The 20,764-nt window shown below is 37.2% G+C and overlaps 1 protein-coding gene across 3 annotated transcripts; it reads left to right on the top strand.

Moving 5' to 3' along the window:
- The first annotated feature begins 4,056 nt into the window (after positions 1-4,056).
- si:dkeyp-120h9.1 (Y+L amino acid transporter 2-like) lies at positions 4,057-20,491 on the top strand. 3 transcript variants are annotated; one of them, XM_067411403.1, is made up of 10 exons: positions 4,057-4,187; positions 6,813-7,391; positions 10,712-10,837; positions 11,378-11,522; positions 11,826-11,949; positions 13,484-13,587; positions 13,676-13,772; positions 13,885-14,034; positions 15,287-15,470; positions 18,698-20,491. In XM_067411403.1, the coding sequence occupies exons 2-10, from the start codon at positions 6,956-6,958 to the stop codon at positions 18,793-18,795; spliced, it is 1,464 nt and encodes a 487-aa protein (XP_067267504.1). In that variant the 5' UTR covers positions 4,057-4,187; positions 6,813-6,955; the 3' UTR covers positions 18,796-20,491. The 3 variants fall into 3 exon arrangements, with proteins under 3 accessions (XP_067267504.1, XP_067267505.1, XP_067267506.1); XM_067411404.1 differs by having other exon boundaries at positions 4,121-4,192; XM_067411405.1 differs by lacking the exon at positions 4,057-4,187 and adding an exon at positions 6,627-6,725.
- Positions 20,492-20,764: the final 273 nt, after the last annotated feature.

Genomic DNA, 20,764 nt, shown 5'->3' on the forward strand with positions numbered 1-20,764 from the left:
TGTCCCTTCACGCGCAGCTCGAAGTGAAAGGCTGTCGCGCGCCCGGTCTAATGTACAGGAGGATGTCAACGGTGAGGAGCTTACAAGGTGACTAATTGCGTCTCCCCCCTTTTTCAGAAGTGGTGCAGACCGTTCGTGTACAGCGCCCATTGATTTATTCGTTTTATATGGTAGAATACATCAAGACGGCGGTTACTGGAAGCGTTGCATTTATGGCGTTTCATACGGTAAACTAATATGAAGCACTAATAATCTTGTATGGATTATTTTATCTGAATAGCTGGCTGTTTTCTGTCACCACTGACTGCTGGAAGCTTCGTCTTCCTCATAATTAACAGTATTCATGATTATAGGCAATATGCTACGCACTTGTAGGCCTATTTTAGAATTGATTTTACATAAATGTTACATATATGTTACATATTTGGGAAGATATGGAGGAAGTAGCACCGCCAAAGCAGCACTGGGACACAGAGTGCCCCTCCCAGCACTATCAAGGGTGCCTTCAGATTAAATGGCTGATGTGCATGGTGCTTTATGCATATGAATCTCGATATTTGTCAATATTATTTTAGTTATTGCAAAAATATCCACAAATTATGTATTTAATTATTTCAGTGACTCTAGAGCATATAAAAATATGCTTAGAAATATTTAATCAGTGTTTTTTGCAGGCTCCAGGCATGAAATGACAGCATACATAAATAACAAGAACACAAAATGTAGTTGACAGTACAGTTTGGTGTTGTACAAATATAAGTGCATTGAAATAATACAAAATTATAAAATACTTATTTATATATAATAAATATGCTATAGTCACATTCAGCCATGATGTATCAAGCACACATCCAGTTCGGCTCCCATTAGAAATGCCCATGGCATGCTATGTAAGCATAAATTATGAAGGAAGCAAAGTCTGCACAATAAATAATAAAGGTTCTGATGTCTGAACAAATCGGGTTAGAAATTGCACAGCAGAAAATGAAGGATTGCGAAGGGTTGCATTACTAGACAGAGGAGACCCCTGTATCTCACAGCATGGTCAAGATTAAATAATCCTTAGGTCAAATTGGCATTTCAGAGCCAAACAATCATGCAGACCTGCTTAATTTAAAATAATATATTATTATCTTCATGTTTTCATTATTATTTTTTAATTTTTAATCTAAACTGAAGCCTAAATTCTTCATGGATCCAGTATTTGCTACTATCAGACATGTCAGCTCAGGGTCACGCCTAAATATTCAGGATCTAGAGTCGCTGCATTATTATTTTCAACCACTAGGTGGCATTAGATCCTTAACTAAGGAAACATCAGAGCAGTTTAAAGCCAAGTGCAAGGCTTCATTTACAACATTTAAACAGGAGAAATGTCCTAAGATAAGACAGAACTGCAAGCATGTTAAGAGAGCAAGTTGGTTTATCAGTGCAGCACTAATCTTAAAGCTGCTGCTGTCTATGTTGAATTACCTAAACATTAAAAGGACATAGTCAATGAACCAGATATCTGAAGTCATTTATTAATCAAAATAATGTCCTTAATGAATTTAAAATGAGTTTTGGTTATGCTTGAATGACACTTGCATAGTTTTCAGATATGGTCAGTAGGAAAATTTGATTTCAAGAGCAGTGAGAGTATTGTTGTAGCCTAAATGTGAGAAATAGTTTAATTAAAATTCATGGGTATGCATTAACTAAAATAGAACTGAGCCAAACTGGGGGTCTGTTATGTTTCCAGCATGGCAATGGTCAAGAATGCACTGTGCTCAGTGAAAGAGGTGACAGCTCTGCATAAATAAATTCCACACAAATCTCTTTTTAAACCAGTTACCTTCAGGACATTTTCACACTATAATGCACATGACAGTGCTTTATTATTATTATTCAGCTTAAGCAGTAAGAACAGCTAAATTACTTAATTTGCATCTACAACCCGAATTCCGGAAATGGTGGGATGTTTTTTTACATTTGAAAAAAATGAAAACTAAAAGACTTTCAAATCACATGAGCCAATATTTTATTCACAATAGAACATAGATAACAAAAATGTTTAAAGGGAGACATTTTACACTTTTATCCACTAAATGAGGTAATTTCAAATTTGATGCCTGCTACAGGTCTCAAAAAAGTTGGCACGGGGGCAACAAATGGCTAAAAAAAGCAAGAAATTTTGAAAAGATTCAGCTGGGAGAACATCTAGCAACTAATTAAGTTAATTGATATCAGGTCTGTAACTGTTACGGTGCTGGTGCGGTAGAGATGAGGCATACACGGAAATCCACAAAACTAGGTATTTAATAACACGAAGGAGCGATACACACACAATACTAACAATAGGACAGACAAGGAGTGACAAGGAGTGAAGGGAGTGAGTCCATTATAGTGAGTCCATTATATAGGTAGTGCAGATGATCAGGAACAGGTGCAGGTAATCCTTGATGATGGGGAGACGACGAGGAAGTGAGTGCAGGTGTGGAGACAGGAGGATCTTGGGAAATGGAGTCCGGGAGACAAGGGAACTGTGACAGTACCTCTCCCTCCCGGTTGTTCCATCTACGGCGCCGTGGAAGGCCATGTCGGGTCTGGAGCCGTGGACGGCCATGGCGACGTCAAAACCCCGCCCAGGAGTTTCCCACCCACAGGTACATGCACCCCGGCTGGAGCGGGCTCGGAGAGGGCTGGAGCTGGCAGATGACGAGTGCAGGGGTGGAGACAGGAGGATCTTGGGAAATTGAGTCTGGGAGAAAAGGGAAATGTAACAGTAACATGATTAGCTATAAAAGGGATGTCTTAGAGAGGCAGAGTCTCTGAAAGAGTGTGTAAAAAAAAAAGAGAAATCTCTGTACATAAGGGACATGGTGGCCGAAGACCTTTATTTGATGCCCGTCTTCGGGCCCTCAGACAACACTGCATCACTCATTTGCATGATTGTGTCAATGACATTACTAAATGGGCCCAGAAAAACATAATCCACCGTGCCATCTGCAGATGCCAACTAAAGCTCTATCATGCAAAAAGGAAGCCATATGTGAACATGGTCCAGAAGCGCCGTTGTGTCCTGTGGGCCAAGGCTCATTTAAAATGGACTGTTTCAAAGTGGAAAAGTGTTCTATGGTCAGATGCGTCCAGATGTGACATTCTTGTTGGAAATCACAGATGCCGAGGGAGACCTTCCAGCATGTTATCAGCGTTCAGTTCAAAAGCCAGCATCTCTGATGGTATGGGGGTGCATAAGTGCATACGGTATGGGCAGCTTGCATGTTTTGGAAGGCACTATGAATGCTGAAAGGTATGTAAACGTTTTAGAGCAAAATATGCTCCCATCCAGACGCACGTCTATTTCAGGGAAGGCCTTGTGCATTTCAGCAGGACAATGCAAAACCACATACTGCAGTTAATACAACAGCATGACTTCGTCATAGAAGAGTCCGGGTGCTGAATTGGCCTGCCTACAGTGCAGATCTTTTACCTGTAGAGATACGTCAAAGACGACCACAAACTCTTCAGCAACTGGAAACCTACATTAGGCAAGAATGTGACCAAATTTCAACACCAAAACTCCAGAAACTCATAACCTCAATGCCAAGACGTCTTCACACTGTTTTGAAAAAAAGAGGAGATGCTACACCATGGTAAACATGCCCCCATCCCAACTTTTTTGAGACATGTAGCAGGCATCAAATTTGAAATGAGCTCATTTTGTGCTTAAAATTGTAAAATTTCTCATTTTAAACATTTGTGTTATCTATGTTCTATTGTGAATAAAAAATTGGCTCATGTGATTGGAAAGTCTTTTAGTTTTCATTTTATTAAAAAAAAAAAAAAAAAAAAAAAAACGTCTCAACATTTCCAGAATTCAGGTTGTATCAAACTTTTTCAAGAGATTATGCTGTGAGACTTTAATACTTACTCAAATAACGCACCTGAAAATAATAACCTTTACTTCCTCTAACACAAACACTCCAGTCATATAGCAGTCAACAGTGCTGGCCTCCTGGAGCTGAAGGTGAAGGAGGAGAAGGAGGATGGCCTAATGTTTCAGTGAGTTTAAAGCTGTAGTATTAGGCTACTGGCACTGCTGGATAATATCATGAGTCTCGAGTCTCCTCCTCCTCTCTCACAGCTCCACATCCGCTCAGACATTCATCCACGCACATGGTTCACGCTTTCTTCACAGAGAACAGGTGAGGTCTGATGAGTAAATCAATTAAACTTGATATTTAACACTTCAACTCCATCCGCATCAGTTGCTAGTAGTGTTAGCAGTGTGAGTGCTGTAGTAGAGCCGTGTGTCTGTGTGAAACAGCTAATACTACACTAGCTAACAGATGTGGATGGGAGTCAGAGATGTCGTCTTTATCGTTTATCCTACGGGGGAAAACGTATTCTTAGCTCAGAGGTTAAGTAACATTTAAATTGTAAAGTTAGACGGGAAATTGTGAGATTGGTATTCAGAAAATTTTAAGACTAAACCTGAACAACGTGTTGTTAACTTCCTTTAACGTGTCGCTCATGTGGGAAAAAAACGGATTGATAGAGACGTATTTTACTGACCATATATAGAGATGAAGCACTTATAAAACGATAGCAATTTTTTTTTTATCATTGTGTAATGTAATTTTTTATGCTGTTATAAAGTGAAGGAAGCAGTTTTGAGTTGGCGCGAAGCGAACATTTAAACCCGGGTACGTAAGTCTTTGCCAGAATGTTGGAGCGCGTGGATTCTACGGAAGCTTTAAATATAAACGCACTAGTGACCCATAAATGAGGAAATGGTTTTATATTTTTACTACCAACACGATATTAGTAGATCTTCCGGGTGTATTTAAGCGCCGGTAGCCTTTGTATGATCATGTTCACATCACTTTATTGTTCTTTATCACTTTCAGATTAAGTTTCATAATCCGTATTCTGAAAAGGAGGTGTACATGCTTCACAGCTGTTTTAATACTCCTGTATACTTTCAGAACAGCTTTGACGTGCACATTTTGTTCCTGTCATTCTCACTGGAGATGCAGTATAATAAATCAAGTGACATCCAGCTCCACCTCTGTGGATCTAATGGGTGGAGGGATAGAGTTCTGAGTAGGTTCCATCTCCAACCATTACGCCCAAATTACATCCAGAGAGGGGGAGCAGGACTTCACGCTTCACCCATGGCTCTGCATTAAGAAGCCTCTAAACAATTGTCATTTATGTTCTTAACAATGGCATACATGAGTGCAACAAATTGTACAATACAAGACACAAGATGTTTGTAAAAAAAAAAAAAAAAAATTCTAATGTTATATAACCCAATTGTTTATGTGCAGATACATATAAATTAAAGGGTTAGTTCACCCAAAAATTAAAATAATCTAATTTATTACTCACCCTCATGCCGTTCCATGACCTTCAATAATCTTCAGAACGTAAATTAAGCTATTTTTGTTGAAATCCAATGGCTCAGTGAGGCCTGCATTCAAAGAAATGACATTTCCTCTCTCAAGATCCATATATGTACTAAAAACATATTTAAATCCGTTCATGTGAGTACAGAGGTTCCAATATTAATATTATAAAGTGACGAGAATATTTTTTGTGCACCAGAAAAACAACAAAACGACATATAGTGATGGCTGATTTCAAAACACTGCTTCAGGAAGCTTCGGAGCCTAATGAATCAGCGTGTCGAATCATGATTCGGATCACGTGTCAAACCGCTAAACTGCTGAAATCACGTGACTTTGTTTTTAGTACATTAATGGATCTTGAGAGAGGAAGTGTCATTGCTGGCTATGCAGGCCTCGCTGAGCCATCGGATTTCAACAAAAATATCTTAATTTGTGTTCCGAAGATTAACGAAGGTCTTACAGGTGTGGAATGGCATGAGGTCGAGTAATAAATGACATTTTAAAAAGTTCTAAAGGTCTAAAAAGTTGAATTTTTTATGTAATGTTTTAATGCACAACAGTCAAACTCGTCCATCCAGCGCAAGTATACATAGAAAAAACACTGGAAAGCAGCACATTGCAATGCTAAAACACATTCTGAGTGAGCTGTCCCTTATGCCTTTAAACTCAGTCGATGAAACAATTGAGGTTTGATTTATTAAACATTGGCGTTCATTTTCAGTTGTCAAAGTGGCTGTAACATTTGAATTTGCAGAATTGGCCTTTTGTCAAAGTTAAATCTTTTAAAGGGATAATTCACCCAAAAATGAAAATGATAACCGAATGTACTCACCCTCATGTTGTTCCAAACCCATAAGAGGATTAACCAGTTTAATTTATGGGTTTGGAAATGACATGAGGCTGAGTAATTGATAACTAAATTTCAATTGTCCCTTTGAGTCAACATTCAGAACATGCTGTTCAATGGCCTCAAAAGGATTTTAAGTGCTTAAGCCATACTTAAAAATATATGACTTTTACAAATTGAATACTTTTATATTTGTTGCATATCTTTCAAATGAGCTTGCTCACATGTTTTAGTGTCAAATGAAAGACATTATCTCTAGTAGATTTATCTCTTAAAAACAGTTGCACGTTGTTATCGATGACCGCACCCACCGAAGCGTTGCCTGGTTCTCTCTTCTCACTTGTCTTTTCTTTCTCACTTTTCTCTCTGGTTCCCTACTGATGCCACTGCAGTCGCTTTATGACACCCTGGGCAGCAGGTGTGGGTGAAATGATTGAGGCTCAATTAAAAAACTGGTTCTCCAAGAGGGCGTGTTAAAAGGAGTAAATAATGTTTTGTGTTGTCAACAATGTACCGCAGTAGTTGTATTTAGCTGTTAACTGAATTTTATCTCATTTATCACCTTCTAGATTTGATGCAGAAAGAAAAATGCAATAATGCGGAAACTCCAGGCTTGAGGTGAACGGATCCTTGTGTGCTTGATGGTCCAACATTCCTTATTCCTGATTTTTGTAGTACCCTTGCCTCTTGAGTTCAGTCTTCCCAGTTCATCATGGGGGACGCTGACTCCACCAGTTCCATGCGTCTGAAGCAAGAGATCTCGTTACTGCATGGCGTTTGCCTCATCGTGGGGAACATGATTGGCTCGGGCATCTTCGTTTCCCCCGTTGGTGTTCTTGAGAATACAGGATCTTACGGTCTGTCACTGGTGGTTTGGGTTATCGGAGGAATCTTCTCTGTTTTTGGTGCCCTGTGCTACGCCGAGCTAGGCACCACCATTCGTAAATCGGGAGCCAGTTATGCCTACATCCTGGAGACCTTTGGGGGCTTCCTGGCCTTTATCCGTCTGTGGACCTCACTGATGATCGTGGAGCCGGCCTGCCAGGCGGTCATTGCTCTTACTTTTGCTAATTACCTAGTGAAACCATTCTTCCCCAGCTGCCCGGCACCATATGATGCAGTACGGCTTATTGCAGCTCTCATTATAGGTAAGTGCATGTATGCATGGAGAGATTGCTTTGATAAACACAAATGTAACAGCACTTACACAGTGTACATAGTGGCACAATAAAGGCCAGCTTTCCCAGAGATTCACTGCTGTTTACAGTACGCACAGTGCAGTGTGTGTGAGATTACTGTGAATAGAGCGTCAACATGTTAAAAATAAACTATACCAATTTATGCCGCTACCTGGGGGTTGTAGCAGAGCATAGTACGGATCTGCATGCTTTTATTTAGATAATTCTTTTAGTTTGTATGGTTGCTTGCCTTACAGTCCCTTTATTTATTTACATGCAAAATATAAATACATATATTGGAATATACTGACTTCATAAGATGCACAACATCTCTGAATCAGTGTTGTTATTCTTAAAGGGTTAGTTCACCCAAAAATGAAAATTCTGTCATTAATTACTCACCCTCATGTTGGTCCAAATCCATAAGACCTTCGTTAATCTTCAGAACGCAAATTAATGTCACAAATTATCTTCAGAACACATTGCCAGCAAGATATTTAACACTTTCAGATGCCCAGAAAGCTACTAAAGACATATTCAAAACAGTTCATGTGACTACAGTGGTTCAACCTTAATGTTATGAAGTGACAAAAATACTTTTTGTACGCAAAGCTTTACAAATCGTTTGTTTTGAATCTCTGATTCGGAGCATGTATCCAACTGCCAAAGTCACGTGATTTCAGTAAACGAGGCTTTGTTACGCCATAAGTGTTTCGAAATTTCAGTGGTTTGCCACTGGGGGTGTGACTTTGGCAGTTTGATACATGCTCCGAACCACTGATTCGAAACAAAAGAATAGTAAAGCTTCGAAGCTTCATGAAGCAGTGTTTTTTTTTTTTTTTTTTTTGGCGCACAAAAAGTATTCTCGTCTTGTAACATTAAGGTTTTACAGCACTAAAACCTAAAAAAATGACAAAAGCACATAACAAAGTTACTAAAAATTTAACTAAAATTAAAAGGAAAAATATAAAAATAAAAGCAAGCTCAAGATATTAATAAATAATAAAGTAATATGGAGAGTTTTTGTTCTTTAAACCCCTTTTAATATCGGCAGTAATTTTTTTTTTTTTGGCTTTAATTTTCTTCATACATTTCTTCAAAATCTGAATTAATAAAGAAATTGCAACACACACACACATAAATGTGTCTGTCACTTCCAGTAAGTTAAAGGTGCCATAGAATTAAATATTGAATTTATATTTTGCATAGTTGAATAACAAGAGTTCAGTACATGGAAAAGACATACACTGAGTTTCATACTCGATTGTTTCCTCCTCCTTATATAAATCTCATTTGTTTAAAAGACCTCCGACGAACAGGCGAATCTCAACATAACACCGACTGTTACGTAACAGTCGAGATCATTAATATGTACGCCCCCAATATTTGCATATGCCAGCCCATGTTCAAGGCATTAGACAAGGGCAGAACGTCTGGATGTGCACAGCTGAATCATCAGACTAGGTAAGCAAGCAAGAACAATAGCGAAAAATGGCAGATGGAGCAATAATAACTGACATGATCCATGATATCATGATATTTTTTGTGATATTTGTGAATTGTCTTTCTAAATGTTTCGTTAGCATGTTGCTAATGTACTGTTAAATGTGGTTAAAGTTACCATCGTTTATTACTGTATTCACGGAGACGAGAGCCGTTGCTATTTTCATTTTTAAACACTTGCAGTCTGTATAATTCATAAACACAACTTCATTCTTTATAAATGTCTCCAACAGTGTGTAATGTTAGCTTTAGCCACGCAGCATAGCCTCAAACTCATTCAGAATCAAATGTAATACATCCAAATAAATACTAGCATGATCCGATGTATGCAAGCAGCATGCATGACGAACATCTTGTAAAGATCCATTTTGAGGGTTACATTAGCTGTGTAAACTGTGTTTATGCTGTTCAAGGCAAGCGCGAGCTCCTGGGGCGTAGAGCACGAGAATTAAAGGGGCCGCAACCTATATATCGGTGCATAGTTAATGATGCCCCAAAATAGGCAGTTAAAACAATTAATTAAAAAAAATCTATTGGGTATTTTGAGCTGAAACTTCACAGACACATTCAGGGGACACCTTAGACTTATATTACATCTTTTAAAAAGAAATTCTAGGGCACCTTTAAATCCAGGATCCTGTTTTTTCCTTTATCGGAAAGTGTGAATTTGCTTAGAATTTTTCTCTTTTGTGTGAACTTCCTTTGTGGACTGTTGAATTGTGTAATTTCAGTATTAACAAGTTAAAATTACACAATCCAACAGGTGAGTCTCCACTGCGTCAACATGAGGGTGAATAAATTGTCAGCATTTTCATTTGGCTAAAGTACATGCTCATACATTTTTGCATAAATGTGCTTTGTTTATTTAGTCTAAATGGAGTGAGTAATGTCTCTGCAAATCTTGAAGCATGTTTCTGTTAGTTCAGCTGTTAATTCCACTGCGGCTGCCAGGCTGCTCTCTCCATTCATGTCAGTGTTGGTTGGCATTTTATTTATACCAAACAAATACTTTAACACTGCCAAGACTACCATGGAACCTTTAAGAATTCATTGGTGATTGTTGCCACAGACCATGTGCAGTTTGTTTGAGTTCAAAGGAATTCTTGGCTATTTGTCACCCTGTGGCATGTTTTGCTACTTACTGTGGTAAAGTCCACTTACTGAAGTATTTGACAAACAGTCGGCCTAAATCACAAAGCTACAGGCTTATGTAACAGTGTAATTCTATTCTTTTTGTGACAAATAGCACTTTATTTGGGCTTGATCTGTACAATTTCATCAGAACGAGGTGCCATTTGGGCTGGGATTAAATCAGATACACAAGTACCTCAATTCATCTCCTGAGTATCACAGCGGCAGGATGTCCAGTCGTGACAACATCTGCAGTTATGTAGCAATGACATTTCAGAGCCAGAGATTGTTGTCAATGAGTGAATAGCTTTGTTGGTGAAATTGGATGCCATGAACGGAGGAACTTGTATTACCAGTCAGTAAAATTACAGAAGCAGGAGCTGAGGGTTTACTCTGTTCTGACAAAACACACACAGCCTAATTTTATAGCCCTAGAACCAGTGAACCAAAATACTTGGTTGACACAATGGAAATTTGACATTCATCTTGATTAACAAGGAAATCTAGTAATTGCTAAACATTAACTGTAACCCAAATGATCAAACGTGACACTGAGAAATACCAGCAGTTTTAATCCAGCAATTTTAAACCAGCAATTTTGCTGTATATATTGTTAGGCATTTATATGGACATGCCTATTTCTCTTTCCTCTGCAGGTCTTCTGACCTTTGTGAACTGCATGAAGGTGAAGTGGGGGGCCATTCTTCAGGTCATCTCTACTGTGGCTAAAGTTCTGGCTCTCATTGTCATTATCATCGCTGGAATGATTGTGCTGGCCCAAGGTGTGAACATACTGACACCCATAATACACTACTGTTCAGAAGTACTACTGTTTTTGAAAGAAATGGATACTTTTATTCAGCAAGGACACATTAAATTGATCAAATTTGAGAGTAAATACATTTATAATTTTACAAAAGAATTCTATTTTGCTGTACTTTTTAGTTTTCTATTAATCAAAGAATCGTGAAAAAAAAAAAAAAAAAAAAATTAACGCGTTTCCACAAAAATATTAAGCAGCTCAACTGTTTTCTACATTGATAACTAAAAGAAATGTTTATTGAGAACCAAATATTAGAATGATTTCTGAAGGATCTTATGGCACTGAAGTAATGGCTTCTGAAAATTCCCCTTTGCCATCACAGGAATAAACTACATTAAAATATGAACAATTATATACTATTTCACAATTATACTGTTTATAATCTATTTTTGATCAACTAAATGCAGCCTTGCCGAGCATGAGACCACACATGTATATTTTTGTGAGTCATTACTGTTTATTTCTAAAGTTTGACTGCATTTGCTTTGCTGTGCCACAGGAAAAACAAACAACTTTAAAGATTCATTTGAGAATTCTAAGCTGGATCCAGGAAACATGGCTCTGGCTCTGTACGCCGCTTTGTACTCTTACTCAGGCTGGGACACCCTCAACTTCATCACAGAGGAGATTAAAAACCCAGAGAGGTATGAATATTCATGACATTTCACTTAAAATAAAGATGATCTCCTACAATTATACTCATTGCGAGTTAGTAAGTATCAATTATAATTTCTCATATACTGGCTGACACAGAACAATTGGCTCAACCAATGCCATAAGGCAGGTTTGAGGCAGGACTATTTTACTGACCAGTGACAGATAGATTTAGTGTATCTGGAAAACCTGTTTATTTTTGTAATCCCCTATGGCACCGAAATGACACATTTCAGCTTGAATTAATGTCCAGCAGTTTTGTTGCAAGCCAAATCTCTTTTCCTCCGCTACAGAAACCTGCCATTGTCAATAGCGATCTCCATGCCCATTGTCACAGTAATCTACATCCTGACCAATATCGCCTACTATGCAGTGCTGGACATGGAAACATTGCTATCGAGTGAAGCCGTGGCTGTGGTGAGTAAAACTACCTTGGAGCCAAAATATGATAAAAAGAATCTACTTTTGTGTTTTATCATCACATCTGAATAGCTAAAGCTACTATAGCGAAACTAATTTTTAACCCACATGATCCTAGATGTCACATGCAAGTTAATTGACAGCATCTGTTTAGTTTATTTGCTCCAGATTTGATCATGTTTTCATCTCCTGTTACACTGATCTAGTTAAGGAGAGCAGCTTGAGGCAGAGTCCTCTCTCTGGAGATTCTCGATGACATTAGTCCACAGCCACAGACGCTCTGCTGCTTATAATTATGCTAGTATGCTGCTCTGTGGAAAGTTTTTATATCCATCATTTCTGCCCCACAAACTGTTTTATTGTGTCTGATATACTGTTTTGTTTCTGCTGTCCTGTCCAATTTTAATACGCAGAGATTAGCAACAAGTTGTGAAAAACATGTTCTCTGTTTGTTTCCAATCAGCAGAAGTTGTCCGCAGACCGAAAAAAGTATTCAGACCAAAAAAGGTTTTATCAAAAATATATCTTTAATTTTTACTTTTGCATGTGAAAAGTGCAAAGTGTTTTAAATCAGACCAGAGAGCAGACCATTTAAAGCCCATAGCTTTCTTCAGTGCTCCACGCACAACATTAGATCAACCTTTGGTCAACATATCAGTTATCGATAATAAAGATTTTTTTTTTAATGTATCAGTTGAAATTGTATATTTACACTGTGTTCCAAATTATTATACAAGTGACTTATCAGTGGGATTTCAGTACAATAAACGTTCAGATTTTAGTTAGTTTAGAAAGTGTTTGTTTTATTTCTCATATCTTTTTTAAATAACTGGTATCAATCTCAGACAGGTTTATTAAGTAGTTTGCCAGTTTTTTCGAAAAACTGCTTAAAGAGTTTTTTCCACATTTAAGCAAGTCACAGTTCTCATGCAGTATTGGGAGGAAGAAAGATCTTTCTGAAGATTAAAAGCATAAAAATGGTCCACTGTCTTTCAAAAGGCATGAAAACAACTAATATTGTGTGAAAACTGAATGGAGATTATCGAACTATCATAAGATTTTTGAGAAATTTAGAACTATAAAAAGGACAGCTATATAGTTATCTAAAAAATATGGAGAAATAAAACAAACACTTTCTTTGAAAAACTAAAATCTGAATGTTTATTGTACTGAAATCCCACTGATATGTAACTTGCATAATAATTTGGAGCACAGTGTAATTGTTCATTGCTCATTGCTTCATGCTCATTTCTTCTATTTTTATATTTAGATTACCTTTGCCATCATCTAACGCTCGGTTCTTTAAAAACACTAATAATTTAATAACACTGTTCAATGTAATCTTTAGCAAATCTCAAAATTAATATCCATTTTCATACTGTACATTATAATGTTGTGATGCCTAAATTCACTAGCATTTACATCTGCTGATTTTAGTGTTTTATTTATAGTGTTATTTATTTAGACAAACTAGTACACAATGTCAGCCATTTATAACTAATTAACCCTTTTGCTTTTGTATCTAATCCAGACGTTTGCTGACTATGTGCTGGGATATGCTAGCTGGCTCATCCCTATATCTGTGGCCATCTCCTGTTATGGAGGCTTAAACTCCTCTATCATTGCTGCCTCCAGGTAAAAGTTTTGTTCTAATAGTCTTGTCATTTGAGTCGATGTCTAGTGACAGGAATGCACTTTCTTAGCCAAATTTTTTTTCCTCTAGGTTATTCTTTGTGGGCTCACGTGAGGGTCATTTACCCAATGTCCTCTGCATGATTCATGTCAAGCGCTACACACCAATTCCAGCCCTGCTGTTTAATGTGAGCTGTCAGGCTCAGACATGCCTGTACTATGTATACAATCCAGAATATCTGCATTCTAAAAAAAGAGGATGCTTATCAGTATAACCTGCTTTTCTTCCTCCCCCTACAGGGTGGCATGTCACTCATATTCCTCTGTGTGAAAGATGTGTTCCAGCTAATTAATTACTTCAGTTTTAATTACTGGCTGTTCATAGGCCTTTCCATAGGCAGTCAAATCTACCTGCGTATTAAAGCACCTGACCTGCCCCGTCCTGTTAAGGTAAGTCAACAGCTGTGATCCAAAACCTAGTGATCTACCTAGCTACCGTCTACTTATGTAGTCCTAATCAATCCTAACCATTATAAGTGACAGCTTCTGAACTGTCTTCATCTGCAGTAACTCCCATGTACACAAGTAGTGCTCCTCATGTGAGGGAGAGCCTTAAAGGTTTAGTTCACCCAAAAATGAAAATTGTGTCATTAATTACTCACCCTCATGTCATTCCACACCCGACTTTCATTTATCTTCGGAACACAAATTAAGATATTTTTATGAAATCCGAGAGCTGTCTGACTCCTCGGTAGACAGCAATTTAATTACCACTGTCAAGGTCCAGAAAGGTACTAAAGACATCATTAAAATAGTCAACGTGACTACAGTGTTGCAAAGTTAATTTTATGTAGTGACGAGAATACCTTTTGTGCCCAAAAACAAAACAAAAATAATGACTTTATTCAACAGTCTCTTCACTTCCCTGTCATCCTCCTTACGCAGTTTTTGCAGTAAAGCACAGTGTTGAATAAAGTTGTTATTTTTGTTGTTTTTGCGCACAAAAAGTATTCTTGTCACTTCATAAAAATTAAGGTTGAAGTCTAAACCAAAAATTGATGCACCTCTTAATGGAAATAAATGTTGTTAAGTTATTTCCATCAAGAGGTGCATCAATTTTTGGTCAAGATCTTGTTTTGACAATGCAAGAGGTGAGCACTCTGTAAAGTCTCCTCCAGCACATCCCAAAGACTTTCAATGAATTTAAGGTCAGCCAATTCATGCATGAAAATTATTCTTTATGCTCCCTCCCAACCATTTTTTCACAATTTGAGCCTGATGAATCTTGACATTGTCATCCTACATGGTTGTTTAAGAGATGAAAAGCTACACACTCCATCTTTAAGGGTTAAAAGAACTGTTCCCAAACATGGAACATGCTAGAAACATAATAATCAAATCAATAATTATACAGTCACAGACTCTTCAGTATTTGTCTATTTAAATCCAAACAGTGACAGATTTAGACTTTTGCCTTTGTGAAAGTGTTTCCAGTTTTTTGTGTCATATACCCATATACATCAGATGGCTACATCATTCAGGAGTGTGGGCAGTTTGTGTATCAGGAGCACATTTATGATGCCTTAAATTACTTAGATAATAGTTATATTTCATGCTTGCAAAACAGTTGACATTTTTATTTCTTTATTGCCCTGGTTTATGAAGTGCTTAATTGACTCTGTGTGTTTTTGTTTCCATGTAGCTGAGTCTGTTCTTCCCTATAGTGTACTGTATGTGCAGCGTGTTTCTGGTGATTGTACCGCTCTACAGTGACACCATAAACTCTCTGGTGGGAATCATTGTTGCGCTCTCTGGGGCTCCTGTGTATTACATATGTGTGCACCTCCCGCCCAGCTCCAGACCCGCCTTTCTGGGACACATGCTCGGTGAGTGAGCACACAAACATGCAAGAAACTCTCGTTTCTCTTGTCTCATCTTTATTAGTTCAGCTGGGCACCTGCACATCTCTGATTTCTGCCGCAAGCAGTACGAAGTGTTTATATTTTTTAACCTACATACATGTTACAACCAGGTTCAGTTTGCCTTCTAGGAGTTTCTGTTGCATAAATACATAAATGTGGTGTTGTATAATGAATTTGAACCCAAGATGAATGCACTGTTTTGAAACAGGAGTGTTTTGACTATATAATAATCTGTATGTACTGCAAATCGTTTTACTATGAACAATGACTGTACTGTTTTCATCTGTCTGAGACTGCTGTTCTGTGTTACAACATTCATGACGCAGTTGTATAGAATAATATACTTATTAGACTTATTAGAATGTCCGAGAGATTTGGGTGTGGGTCTTTGGCTTGAGCCCATAAACCACAATCTAATAACAACTCAGAACACCTTGGCAACCATAAGGTGTAACTATGCTTGGCAACTACTTACAACACCCTACTCTTAAAATTTCCATGGGCAAGCATTGCTCACATTTCCTTCAGACAATATAGTTAATATTTTAATTATTAAGGCTGTTAATAAGTTAAACCTTTTTTAAGGAGATCATGACATGGATATTTCTTTATGAGTGAACCTCAAGGAATATTCACAAAATTCACAAATACCACTACCAACACAATCCGTAATCCGTAATACAGCAAGGGTACAGAAATACAACGTTGGTACAGTGAAATGGGTCCCCCAAAGAAGCAAAAAAAAAAAAAAGCTTATAAGTGGGGGTCCATTGTTTATGAAAAAAAAAGAAAAGAAAAGAAAAGAAAAAGAAAGAAGAATTTTTTTTTTAAGTATAAGTGGAACACACAAGATGCAGTTTCCACCTATAACCAAGACGATGGTAAATGAACTAAAAAAAACACACAAGAGCACACTAATACTGACATAAAAATACATACACATACAATCATACACATACATCCCAGTAGACCATGAGAAAACAGTTTATATTAAATATAGGTTAATAGATAATATTTTTTTAGTTGTCTTTTAAAGTTGGAGATAGAGGGCAACACCTTGAGGCCATCATCAATCCCGTTCCAAATCTGCGGCCCCCTACAGACAACGCTCATACTGGTGCGAACATGTCGATGATATTTTCCAGATATAAGTGATTTGGTTCTCGTTTGGTATGTGTGCTGGGGCCTCGAGATAGGAAGAATGCTACTCGATCTAGAGTTCAGATTATTTACTATTTGAAACATAAAGCAGGCATTATGAACTTCAAAAAGTTCATAAAGAGATCATATTAATACATTATTGTTTTAATATATTAATAATGTTTTTTGCACAAAAAAACCCAAAACAAATATATATGTGGGAAAATGATTATTTTCAACCCTCATTCTGACCCTCTGTCTCAAATGATCTGTTTTTAAGGTGCACCTTCTTTAAAGGGTTAGTTACCCCAAAATGAAAATTCCTTCATTAATTACTCACCCTCATTTCATTCCAAACCCGCAAGACTTTCGTTCATCTTAGGAACACAAATTAAGATCTTTTAATTAATGACAGAATTTTAATTTTGGGGTAAACTAACCCTTTAAGGCTTGTCATTAAATGGGCATTGTTATGATTGGCTAATCTCATTGCATAGAAAACGGTATCAACGCCCACTCGCTATTGTGTGTGAGTAAGTGTTTTGAAAATGCTATCCATATAAAACCGTAATACATTTTTTTTACTTACGGTTTGTGATGCAGCTGCTGTCAGATCCATTACAGTTCTGGCTGCTTCATCTATCATAAGTTTCTTAAAATAAAAATAAAATACTCCGAACAAACACAAAATCCTCTGACACGATTCGGGACACCATTAATATAAACCATTCACTTGTTTCCAACACTGGGATCAGCTGTTCAAACTGGATGCGTCAAAGCAAACGTTCTTTCACTCTTCCATCTGTCCTGTTGTTGACAGACTCAAGTGTGTGGAGAATGTTGAACACGCATCTGTATACTGTATCCAGTGTAGACAGCGTCACTGATTATAATGGGTTTATTTGTTTTGACGCGACATGACGCTCACATCCAGTGTACGCAAATGTCAGCCATTAAGCGATTGAGCGGCATTGGCTGGGGCCTTGGCCTTTGGTGTGATGTAGTTACTATTTGTTGAAAGTCTTGCTCTGGAGGTAGTCATATGCAAATGTGTTTGCCCATGTGATGTCACAGATCCTGCAAAAGAGCCTTTTTGGAGTTTGATTAAAGGGTTAGTTCACCCAAAAAGGAAAATTCTGTCATTAATTACTCACCCTCATGCTGTTTCAAACCTGTAAGACTTTCGTTCATCTTCGAAACACAAATGAAGATCGTTTTGATGAAATCTGAGAGCTACGCAACTGAAACTTTGACACTTCAAAAAGTTCATAAAGATATCATAAAACTAATCCATATGAATTGAAGTTTAGTCCAAATTTTCTGAACAGACTCGATCGCTTTATAAGCTGAACAGAATGAATTTAGGCTTTTACTCACATAAAAACATTGATCAGTGAACAAACAAGTTTAACCAAACCTACTTGATGTGTGAGAACAAGCCTCTTGCGGAAGCTCAAATGTGCTGTGTAACAAATGAGAATGAACCTCATTGGTTCTCGCACGTCAAACGTTTGAGCTTCCGTTTGGTTTACCACAACTGATGTGTGAGTTGAACAATGTTTATATGTGAATAAAAGCCTAAATAAAATCTGTATCTCATTATATAAAGCGATTTGTCTCTTTAGAAAATTTGGACTAAACCTCTTCAATCATATGGATTTGTTTTACGATCTCTTTATGAACTTTTTGAAGCATCAAAGTTTCAATTGCATTGCTGTCTATGGAGGGACAGAAAGCTTTCAGATTTCATCAAAAAGATCTTCATTTGTGTTCTGAAGATGAACGAAAGTCTTACGGGTTTGAAATGACATGAGATGAGTAATTAATGACAGAATTTTAATTTTTGGGTGAACTAACCCTTTAAATGCTTTGTTTATAATGAGTATGATTTTTAGAGCAGGCAAATTAATATATACCATTTTGATCTTAGACATACAGACTAGTTAAGAGGTTTTTAAGGCTTATCTGACTCTTTTGCACACCATTAGTCTTGTATGCAGGTTTATTTTGGATGATTTTCACATACTGATCATTGATCTTTCTTTTTTCAGATACACTTTCATTGCAAACACAGAAAATGTGTTATTGTTGTGTGGCAGAACCTGGTTTGGACCTAGACAATCTGCCTGAGGATCACAAAAAAGAATAAACACCAGCTCTAAAGGAAGCTAAACCAATAAACCTGGATTACCCAGACTTCTTTGAGAATAAGCCAAAATTCCAGCCAAAACTGCATGTCTGCATCTTCCAGTCTGAGCGTGCACGGAATGGACCAATGGAGATTAGGATTGAAATATTTTTCTGAGTAAACACCTGAACACACACGCACACACAAGCACACCCTGTGCCTCTGATCCCTCAGACCTCTGACTGTGTTTTAAACACTAAGTTCAGTCCAGTGGACACAATGCAGTTAAAGACTTGTCAATGTGACCGTAATATGGTGTTTTCTTGAAATCAGATTCACCGCCTTTAAGAATAAAAACTTTTAGATTGTTTCTCCTTTTGTGAGCTTCACATCAGTTTTACATATATGAGGCTCCACTTTTGTTAGGCCAGTTAATTGAAATCGGTACAGACATTCATGTTGCATTTGCTAGATAATGAATTTTGTTTACTGAGATGAAGGATTGTTTTATTGGTACTCCAGACTTCAAAGCCATATTCTTTTTATTCTTGTAGCTCTGGTTGGGAAAATGACTATTAAAGATGTTACTAAAGTTTAATTAATTTTGGGCCTACTTTATATAAAGATTTCTTTCTCATATCAAGTGTGACCTTTTAGTCTAATACACAGAAAGTGTCATTTAGTCCAGACTAGATAAATGTAGACTTTTTGGTTTTAAAATTTGCTTCTTTTTTAGTGACTGCCGTTTGAATAATGTCTTTCCGTTTTGTCTGTCATTTACATGCTGTTTTATGCTGGATTATTTTCTTTGTCCCCAAAAAGTAATGTGAAGGTACAGTCTGTATTTGCATTTATGTTGTGGAAAGCACTGTTTTACAGGAGCACTGTCATTGTGTGCAGATACTACAGCGGAAATGTGTTAGGTTTACCGTACACACTCATATAAAGCAGCAGCATTTGAGTTTACGAGAGGGGAGACGGTGTCCTAACATGTTCGCCAGTTTTGGTCAATCTCAGATTCAGATGCTTCTAAATGGTTTTATTTTGTATGTTTGTTGACACGCACATTTAACACTTTAATAACTGCCAGCCAGAGGTGACATTTTCTAGGATTTCCTCATCAGTTCCTCATCAGATGGACTTTTTTAGGATAATAAACCAAAGAAATGGTTATAGGAATACCAGCAATTATGAAGCCTTATGATGGATGCTCTTTGTAGTAGAGCTTTGTGTCTTAAAGCTGTTATATAACAGTACATCTTGCCATTGCTCTTTTATATTGTAACTGTTCATCCTTCTGTCTGATACAGTGACCAAAGTCATATTTTAATCCATCCAGAATATGTCCTGCCTGATGTTGTTCATTACATATAATTTTGACCCATAAACTCATTGTTTTGCAAAGGGTTGTTTGCTGGTCACCAAAATAAACTGTTTAAATGTTGACTGTCTTAAGTACTGTATGGTTATTAGATGTGCCTTAAGCAGTTGTGGTTTATATGGCCAGATGATCAATATTTTGTGAAGAGCATTCAAATATTCTACTTGGGGTCTTTTGGGTGTCGATGTTATAAACCTATGCTCTTCTAAATGTTCTTTCATTACATTCCATTATGTTTTTATGTTCATGTGAGACTGTGTGGTCCTGTTCATTGGTTTCCTTTATTTATTCCACACATGCAGAATTGTACACATTAAATGACAATAAACATAAGACAGAAAGAAACCTTTGGTCGTTTTCCTTCTTATTTTTTTATTAAAAGGCAAGTAACACTCTTACTTTTGCTCGTACTTGGTTACAGATTTTTGGCATTTAACTTCTCCATTAAATTTGGGCTGACACCTCAAATCATGTGACTTGTTCAGTAGAAGTGCACAGTACTCCTTATATGAGATTAGACTTATTTACATTGTAAAAAAAAAAAAAAAACTATAATGGGACCAGAATATCATAAAATCAACCGCCTAAAAAAAAAAAAAAACCTTAGCA

The sequence above is a fragment of the Chanodichthys erythropterus genome, chromosome 15 (genome assembly GCF_024489055.1).
Source record: "Chanodichthys erythropterus isolate Z2021 chromosome 15, ASM2448905v1, whole genome shotgun sequence".
Classification (NCBI taxonomy): Eukaryota; Metazoa; Chordata; class Actinopteri; order Cypriniformes; family Xenocyprididae; genus Chanodichthys; species Chanodichthys erythropterus.

Excerpts from the sequence above, each read along its gene's own strand:
- si:dkeyp-120h9.1 (XM_067411403.1), top strand. The coding sequence starts at position 6,956 with ATGGGGGACGCTGACTCCACCAGTTCCATGCGTCTGAAGCAAGAGATC. Across the intron at positions 7,392-10,711 it reads TATTGCAGCTCTCATTATAG|GTCTTCTGACCTTTGTGAAC; the intron begins GTAAGTGCATGT and ends TTTCCTCTGCAG. Across the intron at positions 14,035-15,286 it reads ACCTGCCCCGTCCTGTTAAG|CTGAGTCTGTTCTTCCCTAT; the intron begins GTAAGTCAACAG and ends GTTTCCATGTAG.